This window comes from Amphiprion ocellaris, chromosome 7 (assembly GCF_022539595.1).
Source record: "Amphiprion ocellaris isolate individual 3 ecotype Okinawa chromosome 7, ASM2253959v1, whole genome shotgun sequence".
Taxonomy (NCBI): domain Eukaryota; kingdom Metazoa; phylum Chordata; class Actinopteri; family Pomacentridae; genus Amphiprion; species Amphiprion ocellaris.
This window is the reverse complement of record NC_072772.1, coordinates 10486166-10501514: the sequence shown is the minus strand read 5'-3', so window position 1 is coordinate 10501514 and position 15349 is coordinate 10486166. Positions and strand designations below refer to the sequence as shown.

Genomic DNA, 15349 nt, shown 5'->3' with positions numbered 1-15349 from the left:
CGCATTATGTCAAGCGATCAAATTGCTCTGAATTCACTTTTTCACACCAGTGCAAGCTCTCCCCCACTTTCATGACCACATTCAATAGCTTGGCACCACCAAAAAGTTCAAGATTGTCTAAGATTACACTTACAAAGCTGTACAGCACTGACTATTGAAGAATATTGCGTATTTTAAGATAAGCACAATGGCCTGTTTCAAAATAACACACAAAAAACCTTAAAAATATTCAATCAGTAACAAAAATGTGAGAGCTATGTGAGTGGATAAGCAAGTGATCTATTGTTTGCTTTTACTGTCCAGGTCACATACACCTATCTGTGTTTTTGTAAGTGGTAAGTTTGCGTTTGTGTGTTGCATGACTCACTCATCATCATCTAACATCTCATCATCACTGCACAAGGAATTGTATCGCCTCTTTGGCCGACCAGGCAGTGGCAACGACATATCCTATGGGAGGAGACAACTGTCATTCACATAGCACAGCAGGTGAAGAGGATGCAGTACATAATAGAAGAAAACACTCTCACTGAGTCTGCACGCCCTTACCCTGTCTGATGTGTTCATACGATGAACACTGGAGTAAAACAAATCTGGATCCTCGTAGTCATCAGAATTGTCATCGATCGAACTCAATCCTGTGAGAGGATGCAGGAGATGAGATCAAATAGAGTTGCACATTGTTTGCATGTGCTCTTGCAGCTAGATCTGGTTTGAAGGGAAACATACAAACAAGCTGATGTCCTGACAAGAGAAGATAACAATGTATTTCATTTCTATTACAAATTTTATTTCTATTGTATAAAAACAGGATGCTTAAGGTATTAGCAATCAGATTCCAGTTTTCAGTGAGATGCAGAGACAAATTTCCTTGCTGGCAACACAATGACTTAGTAAAATGACTTTTGCTTAAGTGACTGGCCTTCTTTTTTATTTGTAACCACAACATTACTATAACTATGTACTACCTGTACACATAATACACAGAGAAATATTTGGTTTTGTATATTTAACTTTAAAGGTTTTCGATTCATAAATAAGCAATCACAATAATTCTGATAAGCAAATTGGCAGGAATACCTGGTTTGAAGCTGACACATTTACACACATTCTCACTGGCCAACTGTAATGGAAAACTTGCTAAACAAGAAGTGAACCATAGTAATAACAGTGAGTTATCTGGGTCTGGATTAGTGTTTACTGTAAACACACACAAACTAAATGTCACAGCCAGTTGAGTGTTACTAGGAATATACCAGTATCTGTGTGGTATGACTAATTCTCTCTCTCACTCCCTCTTTAAACAGGTTTTGCAGGTTCAGCATCTACATTAGGAACAAATATTAAGCAGAGTTTTATGCCCTCTGGCATGCAGGACAGGTTAAACAATATCAAGCTGAAAGAGTCATTTTTAAGTGAGAAAGATACTGTGAACGGAAGCTGTGTCTATTCAGCACAGGAACCTAGTCTTTCCAAATGGCTGTATAAAAACTTTAGTAAATGGCAGCATGGACATATTTTTGTTTGTGTAAATTGGTGACAATTGTTGTAAATCTCTACTTAAAAAAAACAGTGTCACAACTCACGTTTATCAGATTTGTCTTTTTACTTTTGCAACAGCTGGCTTAACAATTTGTGCAACTTTGAATTTGTTGCTGGACCAAGTACAAGTACAAACCGTAAGTGCTTGAATCAATGCCAGTGTCAGTTTTTGAAGTAGTCTAGGATAGGGACAGGTTGGGTTAGGTAGGTGTGTATTCAGCCTTTGCTTAGATGTGGTATACTACAATGGTATCAGATCTAAATAGTTGCTAACTTCTGATAACAGATAACCTGTATGTATTACTTCAGGCGACCTGTCTCAAGACAACAACAAAAGTTTTTTTTAAAAGAGTGTTAAAAAAAAAAAAAAAAAAGCCAGATAGTAGACAATTAATAGATGGTTTTAGACACCAGGAAATGAGTGAATGATGATTAAACTGCACAAACTATAATAGAGAGAGATTAAATGATTTATAAAAATGATATAGAGGCAACAACTAGAGCACTAATACATTGACTGGAAATAAACTAAAGAATCTTTAACAAGTGTGCAATCTTGCTAGAAATTTCCTGCTGTGGGTGGAAAGTACCTAGTTTTTTACCTACATTACCTGTGTACAGCAATATTTTGTTTAGCCAGGCCCTGCACCATATTGATCTACCAGGAAGCACACGTATACGAGAAGGATGCAGTTTTCTGCTGGTGTTACTGTAATTTGCAGTGAAAGGTAGTAATGTGTGAAGAAAAGGGACGACCAGATGGATATTACACGTATGTGCATCCATAAAAGCTTATTGTGAAAAGCTGGACTGAAGTAAGACTAAAAAGTGTACTACTTGTTTCAGAATACCAACACAGAACTTAATCAGAAAACCTGGTACACTAAATCCACATCCATAAAATTAAAACACAGACCTGAGATATTAAGAAGTAAAGAGACATAATAGCATAACTGTAGCATAAATATTTTATAAAAATATCTCGAACCAGTTCTCTGTTACTTACTGGTCCCCCAGTAATAGTCGCTGAAAGCAAGGAAATTCATTAATAAGCACAAATGTTGAGTGAAATACTGTGTAAATACTTCAGATTTAAGACTGAACCCCAAATATTTGCTAAGCAACTGCAGCCCAAATGTTAAATCTCACATGTGCAGCAGGTTGACTGTATGCTTGTTGTTGAGTTTTGATGTGGGGGACACACTGTATTAGTGGATACACTGAAAGTGGAGCTGAGCTTCAAAATTAGCCTAACTGGAGGCAAGACAAGCTGAAATAAATCTGCATTAACTGGTAACTGAATGTGACCCCTCTCTATAGCATTTGGAAAAGTGCAAATCATAGCGGCATAGTATTCCACATTTCTGCATAAAGAAATTTAGGCTCAGTAAATTTTAACCTGCAGTTCTTTAAAAGACACAAGTAAAAAGAAGGATTATATGCAGGCAAACCTATTGCAGACCCCAAATAAAAATCAAAATTAATACCACAAATCCAGCCTCTGAATCTTTGTTGTATGTTTCTTTCCATCCAATGCCCTCATTTTCTGTCATCTCGCTACGCCCTAAATATTGCATAAAATGTTGATTATACTACTTACTGTGCTCACGGGGAGGCGGAGGGATCCTCCTAGCAGGCAGCGCCGGCTGTACTTCAGGCTGAGTTAATTGTGGTGGGGTTTCTTGCGTTTGGGGTGTCCTGATGCGAGGTGGGATCTGTGGAGTTTGATCTTTCTGTATCTCATCAGTGCCTGCCTTGGTGGGTGATGGGCTGGGGGACAAGGACAAATCAACAGAGGTTTGGAGAGGACGAGATGAGTCTTCGGACACCATGCTAATCTCAGAGCGAGTAAAAATTCCACACAACCGGCCGATTCTGTACATCTTCTGTCAGCAAGGAAGGTGCTATGCCTTGGACAACCCCCTCCTCTCTGCTCCTTCCTCATTCCATAACAATTACAAAGATTTGAGGGTTTAACCGCAAACACCAACTATAAATATAGTCTGATTGCAGATCGTCTGGTCAGAAGTCTCACAGAACTCCATGAAGAAGAAGAAGAAAAAAACTAACAACGCTGGTAAGAACACTGTTAGCTAATTCAGCATGAATTACAAACTCTTGACTGCTGCTGTGAAGCCCAGGTATTCGTCAGTGTTACTAGAACTGATCCCTGAATTGTGTCAAACTTGTGTCCCTCAGCTCACTTGATTGTCTAGTTTTCTTTCTCTACTTCTGGTTTACACCGCAAGTCTGAACCTGTCTCAACTGCAAGATACCGTCTCCATGTAAATACAGCATACCTGTGGATACCACTAAACCAGTGCACAAACACACACAATTAAGATATGGTGTGACAGTATACTAGCAGGACAATACACAATGGGCAAAGAATCTGATGCTAACAGTAACATCAACCGTTTGCAGTTTTATCACTACAGTGGTTACTGCTATTTTCTGAAGGCACAATGTACATGTCGCAGCTCCTGTCTTTAGCAGCAATTCTATTTTGATTAGCCACACGGCAACACCTCTTTGTCAGTCTGACACAGCAGTCACAGCAGAAGCAGAAAAACAGGCTTCTTTTCTGTCTTTGTCAAGTCCAGCCATCACTTGCTAGGCAAATACTACTTTAGTGTGGTTAGCTATTTTCTAGTTTATTTTATGTATCAGTTTCAACTCTGGTTGTGGTATTTGTTAATAACAATGCATAGGCTGGTGGTATTAGTCACTTACGAGAGCCATCACCTCTGTGTACTAAAGGGGAAAATATTTTTTGTGTGCATTTGATATGAGTTCATCAAGATTGCAAAAATACAGTTCATAATTTGCTAGGTTTAATTAAATCCAAGCTAAAAACAGCCTGAAATAATTTTATTGTAATTATTGATAGAAGTCTTTAAGTAGTTAGAAATTTGCAGTGTTACAGCAGCAAAGAAGAAAAACAGTACAAAAGAGAGCAGCACACAATGCACACAGTGCACAGATATAAACAGATGCTTTCTCTTTTAAGAGAAGAAATATAAATGTCTACTGTATTAAATATAGAAAAATAAAAAAATAAGAATACGGTCATGTTATTGCACATATCAGGTTAATGCACTCTATGGAGGTATGTGATACTGTACATAGTGTTAGTCATATTTACATTATTATTGCAGTTAGTGGGTGAACTGAACTACTGGGAGCAGGCTTGATTGAACAGTCTGACTGCAGCAAGAAGGAAGGACATGGATTATGTCACAATAATCACTGCATGACCATCTTATACTGACACATCCCTTGTGAGGACACAGACAAGGAACCATATACATTTCATATCGTATGTGCCCACAGAGACAACTGTAATACATTCATTTTTCTGTCACTTCTTGTAATGTTTGTGGTGGCGATATCGGACTACTTATCATACAATACTTCCTACCATCTTTCCTCAGGAATCTTGAGGTATTGCTGTGCTATACTGAATGTAAAATCCTTTCAGGTAATTCTGGGTCTACCCCAGACTCTCCTCCTAGTTGGACATGTCTAAAATACCTTCACTGGGTTCTGTTCCTAATGCTGCCTGCACAGCTCCCTCCCTTCCAGTACAAATGACTGGTAACTCCATCCACTAAAGTGAACCTAGATGCCTTCCAAGGAAACTACTTTTTTCCTCTTTGCAACCACAACCTTACCTATGCTCATTCAAAAAGACAGTCCATTGCAATGGCTGTAATTCCAAAAATGCCATATGACTTGATCTTAATCTCATGCACAGTCACTTACATCTTACCCTTACTTGTCAACAACACCTAAGCATATTTACTTCCTCTGCTTAGGCCAACTCATTTCAACTGCATATATACAAACAGGTGACAAATGAAAGGGAAAATCTGCACTTTTTACCCCTACAGTGATGTGTAAAAAAAGACATTCTATCCTGATGGGAGTGTTCTTGTCCAGGATGGTAATGCCTCCATCCATCGGGTATGAGGGGTCACTGAACAGTTTGATGAGTGTGAAAATGATGTCAGTCATATGGCCTTCACATTATCAGATCTCAACCCAACTGAACGTCTATGGGAGATTTTGGACCAGTGTGTTCCACAGTGTTCCACCCCCTAGGAGAGTTACACAGACTTGTAGATCAATGCCAAGGCACATTGAGGCTGTTCTGGCAGCACATGGTGGCTCAATACTTTCTACGCTTTATGCTGTTTTTCACTCGAATTTGTTTCCCATCTATCTACTGTGGCTGCAACAGTTAGTTGATTTTGTGCCAAAACAAAAAATACACACAAAGGTCAGTTGACCTGACATTAAGGGAAATTACATATAATTCATCAGACATTACCACAACTCATGAAGCTCATTCACTAATCTGGTCATTCAAATCAAACAGGATCCTTGCTAATATGCTTCTAAATATGAAGAGGATGCAGATAATCACAGCCCCTTAAAAGCACAAACATATTTGTTTACAAAAAGTTGCATGGTTGTAATTTGGTTATTTTTAATGCCATTAACTTTTAACCATTTTCTTTTCGAACTTTCAAATTGCTACTATTTTATTCTTCTTTTTGCTGCTCGTAGCTTCAGTCATAAGGAAAAATAAAACCAAAAATTGTGAAATATTCATTCATACAATGTTAAATGGAGAATGAACACTATTCCCATGCTTACGGGGAACTCAAGAGTGAGCACATAAACCTGGTTTCTATCCATCCAGTATTGTGAAAGTTCCTCTTTATTCCTCCCTCTTCTGTGAATTTCCTTCACAATAACTGTTTTTCACACTTCATAGATCCTGAGGCATTAGTCACATATCACATCAAAGAGCTTCAGACAAAACAAGGTTGAAAACAATTATTTGCACCAAACCTCAGTCAAGTAACACCATTTCATAAAATACAGTTACAGGCTTCTTTCAAACCACATGACACAACAACTTCAAATAATCACAAAATAGCACCTGTTCAATGTACTTCACAGACCCAACTCAAAGTTGTTATAGGCAGTGAGTCAACCACCACTCAACTTCGACAGCTTGCCAAAAACAGTTTAATCAAATTGTCTGGGCTAAACTAACATAGGAATAGAACTGGTTAATGTTATAAAATGGTAACACCATGTCTGCATTACAGGTCAGGCTAAAAAAAATACTATTTATAGATTTACCATCTAAATTTACCAAACGACAAGAGGCAGTTCCTGTGAACAAATGACACTGCTTGTTCATGCATTTGGGTTCCAGCACAAGAAAGACATGTATGTAGTAACAAACCTAACCCTTACCTTAAACGTGACACTCTAAATATGAAAGCTATTCATTAGTACTGTTATAATGTATAATACACCAGAAAAATATATAGAAAACAGACAATGACGGGAAACTGCCCTGTTGAAACAGTTCCTCCTTTTTCTCAGAGGAAGAGTGCTGAGAGGGGTCTGCTAGCTATATGCTATATATAACTTATCCTCTGGTAACTAAAAGATGACAGTAGGCTGAAGAAACAATGACTGTTCCTTTCTCCTCCCACTCAGTGTGCGTTTAAAGTCTTTCTACAATTCAGAGTTGTTCATCTGAAAATAGCTAATGCAACTTTTAAACATGGTGTTGACAAATGGGAAGCATTGTAAGTTACCACATATTACCTTTTATTGGTATAAAAAGAAGCTAAATGTAGTAGTTTGGCACAGCAGTCCAACGGTGAGCTAATCTTCCCTTTCACACATTCTGTGTACATAAGTCATAACTTCTGCCTGAAAAAAATATCAGTGTGTCATTTTTTAAACTAAAAACAGTTTGTCTAAGAATCATTATTTTTTTCTCTAAGACAACACTAGATCCTCATGACTGATAAACATGCCAGGCATGTGCTTGCAAAATCCCACCTCATATTTTTTCTAAACTTGGCAGACATACCGTAACACATTACCATCACTGTCAGTTCCCGAAACATATATAGCCTCAGGACAAAGCAGGCTATCTGGTCTTGCTCAGGATCATTAAAGCTTAAAACTGCCTCGCTGTGGTCAAAGTGAAACAAATTCATGGAAACACAAAAGAAGTCTCGCTAACAACATCCACATTTCTGTTCATTAAAATTGGTGTAGCACAGCAACAACAGAGCAGAAAACAAAAGCACAGCAAGAAAAAGCACAGCAAGAAAAAGGTTTCCTTGTTTTAAACACTAACTCACAGCTGAGTGAGAAGGGAGGAGAGAGACAGGGAGCGCATGCTAAATCAAAGTAAACACAGGACAGAGCTGTAGAGATATGATTTGTATAAATGTTACCTGTCTCGACATGTTCAAAAGAAGTCCTCTTCCATGATGATACAACAGTCTTAAACACACACATACACACACATCAACAAGCAGGAGGAAATGACTAGCTAACCAGAAGATGGGAGGAGGCAACAAGGCATGATGACAAGAAACAGCAGTAGCAAGAGAGCGTGTGAATGTGCTCTGACAGAGGCTACAAAAAGTCTGAGGGTTGCTCCTGGAAGCAAATCACTTTAGCCTATCCCTCCGTCTTTCTTTCTCACTTTCTCTTTCTCTCTGTGTCACTCACAGGGGCTAATGAGGAGGAGAGTTTGTAAGCACTCCATGTTGTTCTCCATTGGAACTTCCTCCCTCTCTCAAAAACTAGTTTCCCTTTAAAACGCAGACAGAGAACATGCATATGACACTCATAGCAGAACTATTTCGAAGCCTGAGGCAAGTTTCTTTTCATTTCCTGCTGAGCTGACGAAACACACAAGAAAAGAAAAAGCTCCTGATCTTGTGTGCAATCACCAGGAAATATAGAAACAGAGACAGAATAACAGACTGCGGCAGTGTCAAAAGTGAAACTAGTTAAAGAGTAAGGGGGTAATGTGCAGCATGTGTGCTTTTTACAGATCTGCACACTGTACGCCTAGTTTAAAAAAAAATGGCAAAACAACACTTCATCTCTCACCCTTGTATATATTGTAAATATTATTACTATTGTTCTATTATTATTTTATTCTTATCACTACATCTACTGTTACATAAGCTGCTGTAACAATGTAAATTTCCATTGGCGTGGGGAGAAATAAAAAACTTTATCTTATCTTATCTTATCAGTGCAGAAAATTTAAACCTTCAGGTGAAAAAAAACAGCACCACCACAGAACCTTTGGAAAAAAATAAACACGCCTCAGTGTTAAAGTATTTGCAACCACAAAATGCTACAGCTTTAAAGAGGGGCTTAACTTGCTCATAGACGTGCTCTCAGCAGGTCTTGCTCACATATTTCCGTATTCATCAGGACGCTGAGTTTTAAGTCCGCTCTGTAAGTCAATTTACTTTGTCCATGCAGTTTCAGGAAGTGCTTAATTTTACTTTCAGGAAGTGTTTAAAATTTCCCAGTAACATTTTTTGTGTCTTAACCGACAGTAAAAAAAATGACAACAGGTGCATTTTCCAAGCTTTGCCAATAGATGGCAGGACAATCCACCTAAAGCAAATGTCATTTCAGAAGCGAGATTCTTTACCATTTCTCAATCTAACTCATTACATAACACAGAGGAACACTAGCACACATCACTGGGTCGTTAGGGTTACAGAGTGACAGCTATCTAAAGTTATTCTTACAAATGATGAATGATGGAAACAGGCAGTGTGGAGGGAAAGAAGGGTTGATTAGATCCACAAAAAAGGACAAGGAAGTGACACCAGGTTACACTACTTTTGTCAACATACATTGCGCAGTCCATGACCAAAACATGGCCTCTGCAATAAACTGAGTGCTGACAGTGTGCTTGCTTTTTTTTTTTTTTTTTTTTTTTAAACGCAAGTACTCTATAGTGGAGCCCAATAGCAAACTGCAAACACTGCAAAATGAGGGAGCTGCAACAATAAGTATCCATTCAAAAAACAGCCTTACCTGTGGGTTCTGGGAGACTGCGCAGGACACCGCTGTGGGACTGGTGGAGGGCCTTTAGATCCTGCCCCGACTTTCGGAGGGAGAGGAGGAGCATTTCTGCCACTGACGGGGGAGGCGGTGGGGGAGATGGGTGAAGATTTTCTTCCTAGATCAGTACTCAGATGTTGGGCGGAAGGCTGAATGGCTAACGTCTGAGGTCTAGTCTGGGTAGATGGGATGTCTGGATGGTGGAGTGGTGCTTGAATGGGGGTGGAACTCGGGGACACAGGTCTGTTGGACAGAGCTGGAGCTGTGACCGCATGTGTCTCCGTTTTAGGGGAGCCAGGGGTTTGAGCAGGAGGTGAGGGGCACAGGGAAGAGGTGAAACGTTGTGGGGGGCAGTTGGGGATGCTTCGCGGAGGAACAGGAGGTAAAGCAGTGTCAGAAGTTGGAGAGACAAGAGGGCTTGGTTGACAGTCGACTGGGGCACCAGAACGAAACTTCGTCCTCTCTCTTGGTACCGGTTTCTCCCTCTCTCCATTTAGTCCTCCATTTCTCTCTTCCTCTTCCCCTCTTCCAGGTGCAGTTTTTCTTTGTCCAGGAACTGGATTCTTCTCTCCTCCTTCTCTGCTGCTTTCTTGCATTCGGGACACTTGTCTCTCCTTGGGAACAGGTTTTTCTCTTTCCCTGGGTGTCGGCCTCAGTGTCTCTCCATCTCGTTCCTCGCTTTCCTTAAGTAAAGGTTTTTCTTCCACTGGGGTAGGCACAGGTTTCTGCAAGACTTCAGCATAACCTGCTTCTTCCAGTCTCTCAGACTGTGAAACATGAGAGTGTGCATCACGATTACCATGTGTTTTGTTCAGGCTAGCCAGGATGCGTCTCTGGTGACCTGGCAGGGTGATGCCCATTCGCTCCAGCTGATCTGGTGTAAGGTTGCGACACTGTTGCAACGTTGCCAGCCCGGCGCCCCGAAATGCCTCAGAATACTGCTCCAGACGAAGCAAGCATAGCCAGTCCCACACATTCACACAAGATTCAGACTGAGACATGGTTGACATGTAGGTGTGCAGCATGTGCGAGGACCCACATCCACAAAGTCCACGTTCATGGAGAAAAAGCAGACCTTGACACCTCAGATCATTGTTTACACAACCTGTGAAAGAGACAAAACATGAACATTATTTTAAATAAATAAATAAATAAATAAATAAATAAATAAAAATAAAAAAAGCACTGCATCCTTTTAAGGAAATAACAGTTATAAAATAAGGAACGATTAAAAAGAGCATGCATTCCCGTAAACTTAATATTTTTTTCTAATTTAAACTGTAAACTTGTTTTAGCTTCTAAAACTGGATTGCTGTGAGTCACATTTGTCTGACCATATCTAAAAAAACCCACATACTACCCTATTTTGTGAAATCCTGCATTGCAAAATGTGTTATGTTGCAAACGTGCTGCAATAATTTTGGTTCAGAAAAAAATAACATAATTAACATGCAAATGTAAAAATTTAAAAGGTGACCATTTTTATAGAGCATAAACAGCTGTGTCAAAATTGATGCAATAGACTCATAGTTGTGGATGTCTTTTATCTCAGTAGAAGAGGAAGTTGCGTTGTCTCAGAAGTCAGATTCCTTAGCAGTTGAGACATTTTGATAAGCATTGCCATTTTCAACAGCACTCGTTTAGTTTCATGCCTCTACAAAGCTTGAATACACAGCGTGACAGATAGACTCTGCAGTTAGGTCTGTATCACTTTTCTACAATTTGTTACACATGCAATCGCAATGACAATTTTATTTATGTAGCAGCACAATTAATGGAAAGTAACCTCATTGTACTTTACACTAAAAGATGCAAGAGAAATATGGGAATAAAGATATGGCCTAAGACATCCTTATACAGTTATTTGACCATGATCTCAGGGTTGGACAAACATGAAAATATAGCATGTCTAGAATTTGTAAACTTACAGAGTCCTGTTTTTTTTTAGCAGTCGATCTGCGCTTGTAACACTATCACAACAGACCACTATGGCAGGAAGTGTAAATAACACAAGTATTGGCATGCAAATTATGTTCTCAGACTCACTCAATTCTCACTACACCTCTCTGACACACACTTGAATGCTGCATAAGTGGATTCAAGATTGGCTTCCCACAAGGCGTTGCCATCCCTTTCCATTAACACTCTATTAAAGAGAGAGTCAGTGATGCTAATCCAATTCACTTATAGTCAAATTCAGCAAATATCTCCTCACCATCAGCTAGCTGTCTGTTCTGTGTGCACGCTGAAAAATATTTGGTGTTTGCACACAGCCCTGGCTCTGCTTATGGGAAACAAACTAAGTGGTTTGGACCAATCCCCACAACACTATTCTAGCATGTCACATTTGTGCATGTTTCTGCTCGTGCATACAACATAGGGAAAGAAGGGAAGGGGGGATGTGCTGAAAGGGGGCAGTGGGAGTGAGATGAAATTATGTTATTTTAACTATTTAGGTGCACTAACTACATAAATAACAATTTTTATCCAGAATAACAGACTCACCTTTAACACACCACATACTCTAGATTTAGATTTTCTCATGCCGTCTTGTCGCATTAATGCCCATCATGAGAGTGCTCACACTCAAAAAAAATCCCAGGCCTCGATTAACAGACAGCAGGAGGTGAAAGCCACCACCGTTCACATGATGCAAACCTGCCCAGCAGTAAGCAACAGTTCTTATGCATAAACTCAAGCTATCATAAAAACATGACAAACAATTTTTAACAGTGCAATAAATTGTGTCCATTGCACAAAAAGTTACTCGGTGGTATCAAAGTCATTAATCAAGCACCTACTGCATTCACTGTGTTTTATCTCTCTGCCTCATACTTTTAACCACAGGGGAAGCTGCTGGTTACCCAGTCAGAGCCACAAACACAGTTTTCCCTCAGCACACACACAGTGTAATGGGCAACCCTCTACACTGAGTTTCACTTAATATAGGCCTAAGCAAAACTAGAAATTAAAAAACATGTAGATGTGTTTGCAGCTTCATTTAGCTTCCTCAGCCTAGGAAATGACTGCAGCACAAGCAAAACGTTTTTAAACCCTTCGGAACTCCTCACACAGCTAATACTTTAATATGAAGCAATAAATATCTGAGCTATTGCACTGTGCTATGAATTTCATGTAATCGGAAAGAGTACAATTTGTGGATATTAAGATCAAAGTATGCAATTTAAATTATGATTTTTTTGTAACAATATTTCCTTATGAGTATACTAGAAAATACAAAATTGCAGTCAAGTATTAAAACCCTGGCATCAGTTAATTAATACATTATGATTAAACATGCAATGATTGTAGCTTAACTCTCTTAACTATAATTTAACTTTGGAAACACGATGGACAGCTTTATTTTCATTACCATAATATATTTTAGGATTTTCACAGCAAAGTTTACACTTTTACGCTTTCATTTAGTTATCATACAAAAACTGAAGCAAACATTTCACATGCGCAGTCTATAAATAAAATCCGTATTAGACAAAGAAATTAGCTACATGATTAGCAATAGATTAAACAAAACAGAAAATTTAAAAATTTGATTTAAAGCTGCTTTTCATTTGTTGACTGGAAACGAGCCTAAGGTTGAGTGAGCACACTATCACCCACGCTATCCAGTGTAAGAATTACCATTAGCCAGTGCTTGAGTGTGTTGAAATGAGTGTATTTCATTTCCTGTCAAATGTTTCCTCTAACATGGCTGAGACCACAGGGTACAGGGACAGTGTGAATCTTGCTCTCTTCTCTGTGATCAAACACAGTTCCTATTTTTGAATTGCGGAACTCAGAAGCAGTTCATGCTGTAAATTACAGCCTGATTGATTTTCAGCCGTCATTGGGATGTTACTCATAAACTAGCTCACAGAGTTTTTTTCTAGTTTGTTACAGAGAAGCCTTTAAGCAGCATTGAGTTGTCTCTGTGTTGATAAGGAACAACATCAAGAAGCGTTAAATGCTAATGTAGAGGGTGAGAAAAACAGTTAAGTGTGAATAACACACAGTTATGCCTCTTTGCCTTTTGTTAAAAGCGCGGACATCTCTAGCCACTTAGTAGTTTGCTTTTATTAAGACAAGCAAAGAGTGTTTTCCAAAAATCAAGTTGTGACTAGGTAAAGTTGAGTCTCTAAAATTCTTTGGATTTTGGGAGAAAAGAAGCACTACAATATAAAAGTGACTTCTAGCCTCCATCACAATCTAAAGAAAGCACAAGTCTAGACCATAAAATCTTCTGTATTTAATAAGGGTGCAATGGGCCATGAAATTCACAGTTTGGATCACATCACAACCTTTGAGTCACTGATCAGATCATTTTTCAGATCAGCGAAAAAGACCAAAGAACACACAGTTGTTTTGTATCTTGTCACTACATCTCTGCACTGAGGGAATTATACCTTGCTAAGGTAGAGGTATGTTTTCAGTGCCGTTTTTCTCGTTGTTTGTCTGTAAGCAGCATTACACAAAAAATACCAGGATGAATTTTATAAAACTTAGTGGAGAGATGGCACATGGTCAGTGAAATTTCTGGGTGGACCCAGATTACTTATTGTAATATTATGAGATATGGCATTTACCTTGGTGGAGAACTGCACTCTCCAAATGTCCTTTTAGTCACTTAAAAAAGTAACAGCAGTGATTAAATTGTATTTCACATTATCATGGTAGACCTTTGCGTGGGGATCTGTATGGATTATAGCTCAACTGTGGTTCATTAGGCCACTAGCATTTAAAGTGCTTTTGTGCTCAATTATTTTGTGATTATAGAACCTTTTAAAATGTTCTTCTTTTCCTTGTCAATGAGACTAGATCACCTTACTTGGAAAGAATATGCAAGTTCATCCAGGCATTGAAGTTCATCAAATGGTCTTCTTTCATAACCTTTGTCTTTCAGTTGATCCAGCACTTCGATAACAAATTCCACATCTCAGAACTACCAACAATACATTGCCAGCTAAAACAAAACCTAAACAAAACCTGGCTGACTCTTAAATTTACTAATGATCAGGTCGCTGTATAACATATATTATATAGATATAACAGTTGGAAGGCATTGTAAGGATTTATTTTTTTCACCTTTGATAGAGACTCCCAGCTTCCTGTGTTGGTGCATCACTAGGCTAACAAAACCTGGTCTTATCTCTGTGCTTTACTGAGAAAGATTAAAATGATACTGATCTTTGCATCTGATTGTTGTTAGTAGAGCAAACAAGAATAATCCAAAAACTGCCAATGTGCTCTTTTAACTGCGGAAAATGGCGATATCTTGAAATAGGTTTAACTAAAATAAAAAATAACTGTCGGTGCTTTGTAAGCTCAGTGAAGTCAATGTCATAATTTATCAGCCACCGACTTCCTTTACCACATTCTTTGTAGCTTCACATTTTACTTCTGCTCTCTACTTGCTTACTTTTCTGCAGTTTTGGCAACCAGCATTTTGCTCTCTGAACACTTCAATTAATTTATCTCTCCACTTTCTCCCTCTCTGTTCATCTCTCCCTCCCTCCATCTTTCTCCATGCTCCCTTCCGCCCACTCAGAAAGTTGCCAATAACAGGGTCTCTGTGCTGCCTTCACAATGGGGCATTCTGTTGCCTAGGCAAGCACATGCACACACTGACAAGAAGGAAGGAAAAGCTTGGTGGGGGCCCACTGTTTGAGTCTGCTCACACACACTAAAAACAAGGGTTTGCCTAATAATATTGTGTGTGGAAGTAAGCGTATGCTGTATGTGTGTGAGGGGGTGCCTGGATGTTTCAGGTCTCATATCCCCTTTTGATTACACACACACACACACACACACAAACACAAACACACGTACACACAGACAGAGATATCCTGACTGTTCCATTTTCTCTCTGTTTGCACTGATCAGCACC

General features: G+C 39.0%; 1 protein-coding gene and 1 long non-coding RNA gene across 4 annotated transcripts in view; one reads left to right on the top strand and one right to left on the bottom strand.

Moving 5' to 3' along the window:
* LOC111579983 (arf-GAP with Rho-GAP domain, ANK repeat and PH domain-containing protein 1) overlaps positions 1 to 15349 on the bottom strand; it is a 56820-nt gene that overhangs the window by 34335 nt on the left and 7136 nt on the right. For 2 of the 3 annotated variants that reach the window (XM_023287531.3, XM_023287530.3), the window contains exons 2-5: positions 9439 to 10570; positions 3143 to 3312; positions 550 to 638; positions 368 to 450 (exon numbers count right to left, since the gene is read on the bottom strand). In XM_023287531.3, coding sequence (XP_023143299.2) covers positions 368 to 450; positions 550 to 638; positions 3143 to 3312; positions 9439 to 10490 — 1394 coding nt within the window. In that variant the 5' untranslated portion in view covers positions 10491 to 10570. Of the gene's footprint in view, positions 1 to 367; positions 451 to 549; positions 639 to 3142; positions 3313 to 7820; positions 8230 to 9438; positions 10571 to 15349 lie in introns of those variants that run through there. The other variant, XM_023287532.3, reaches the window with a different exon arrangement.
* The window catches only part of LOC129349270 (uncharacterized), a 29972-nt gene continuing 17792 nt past the window's right edge, over positions 3170 to 15349 (top strand). Inside the window, exons 1-2 of the long non-coding RNA XR_008602206.1 lie at positions 3170 to 3443; positions 3556 to 3619. This is a non-coding gene — a long non-coding RNA (uncharacterized LOC129349270). The remainder of the gene's footprint in view (positions 3444 to 3555; positions 3620 to 15349) is intronic.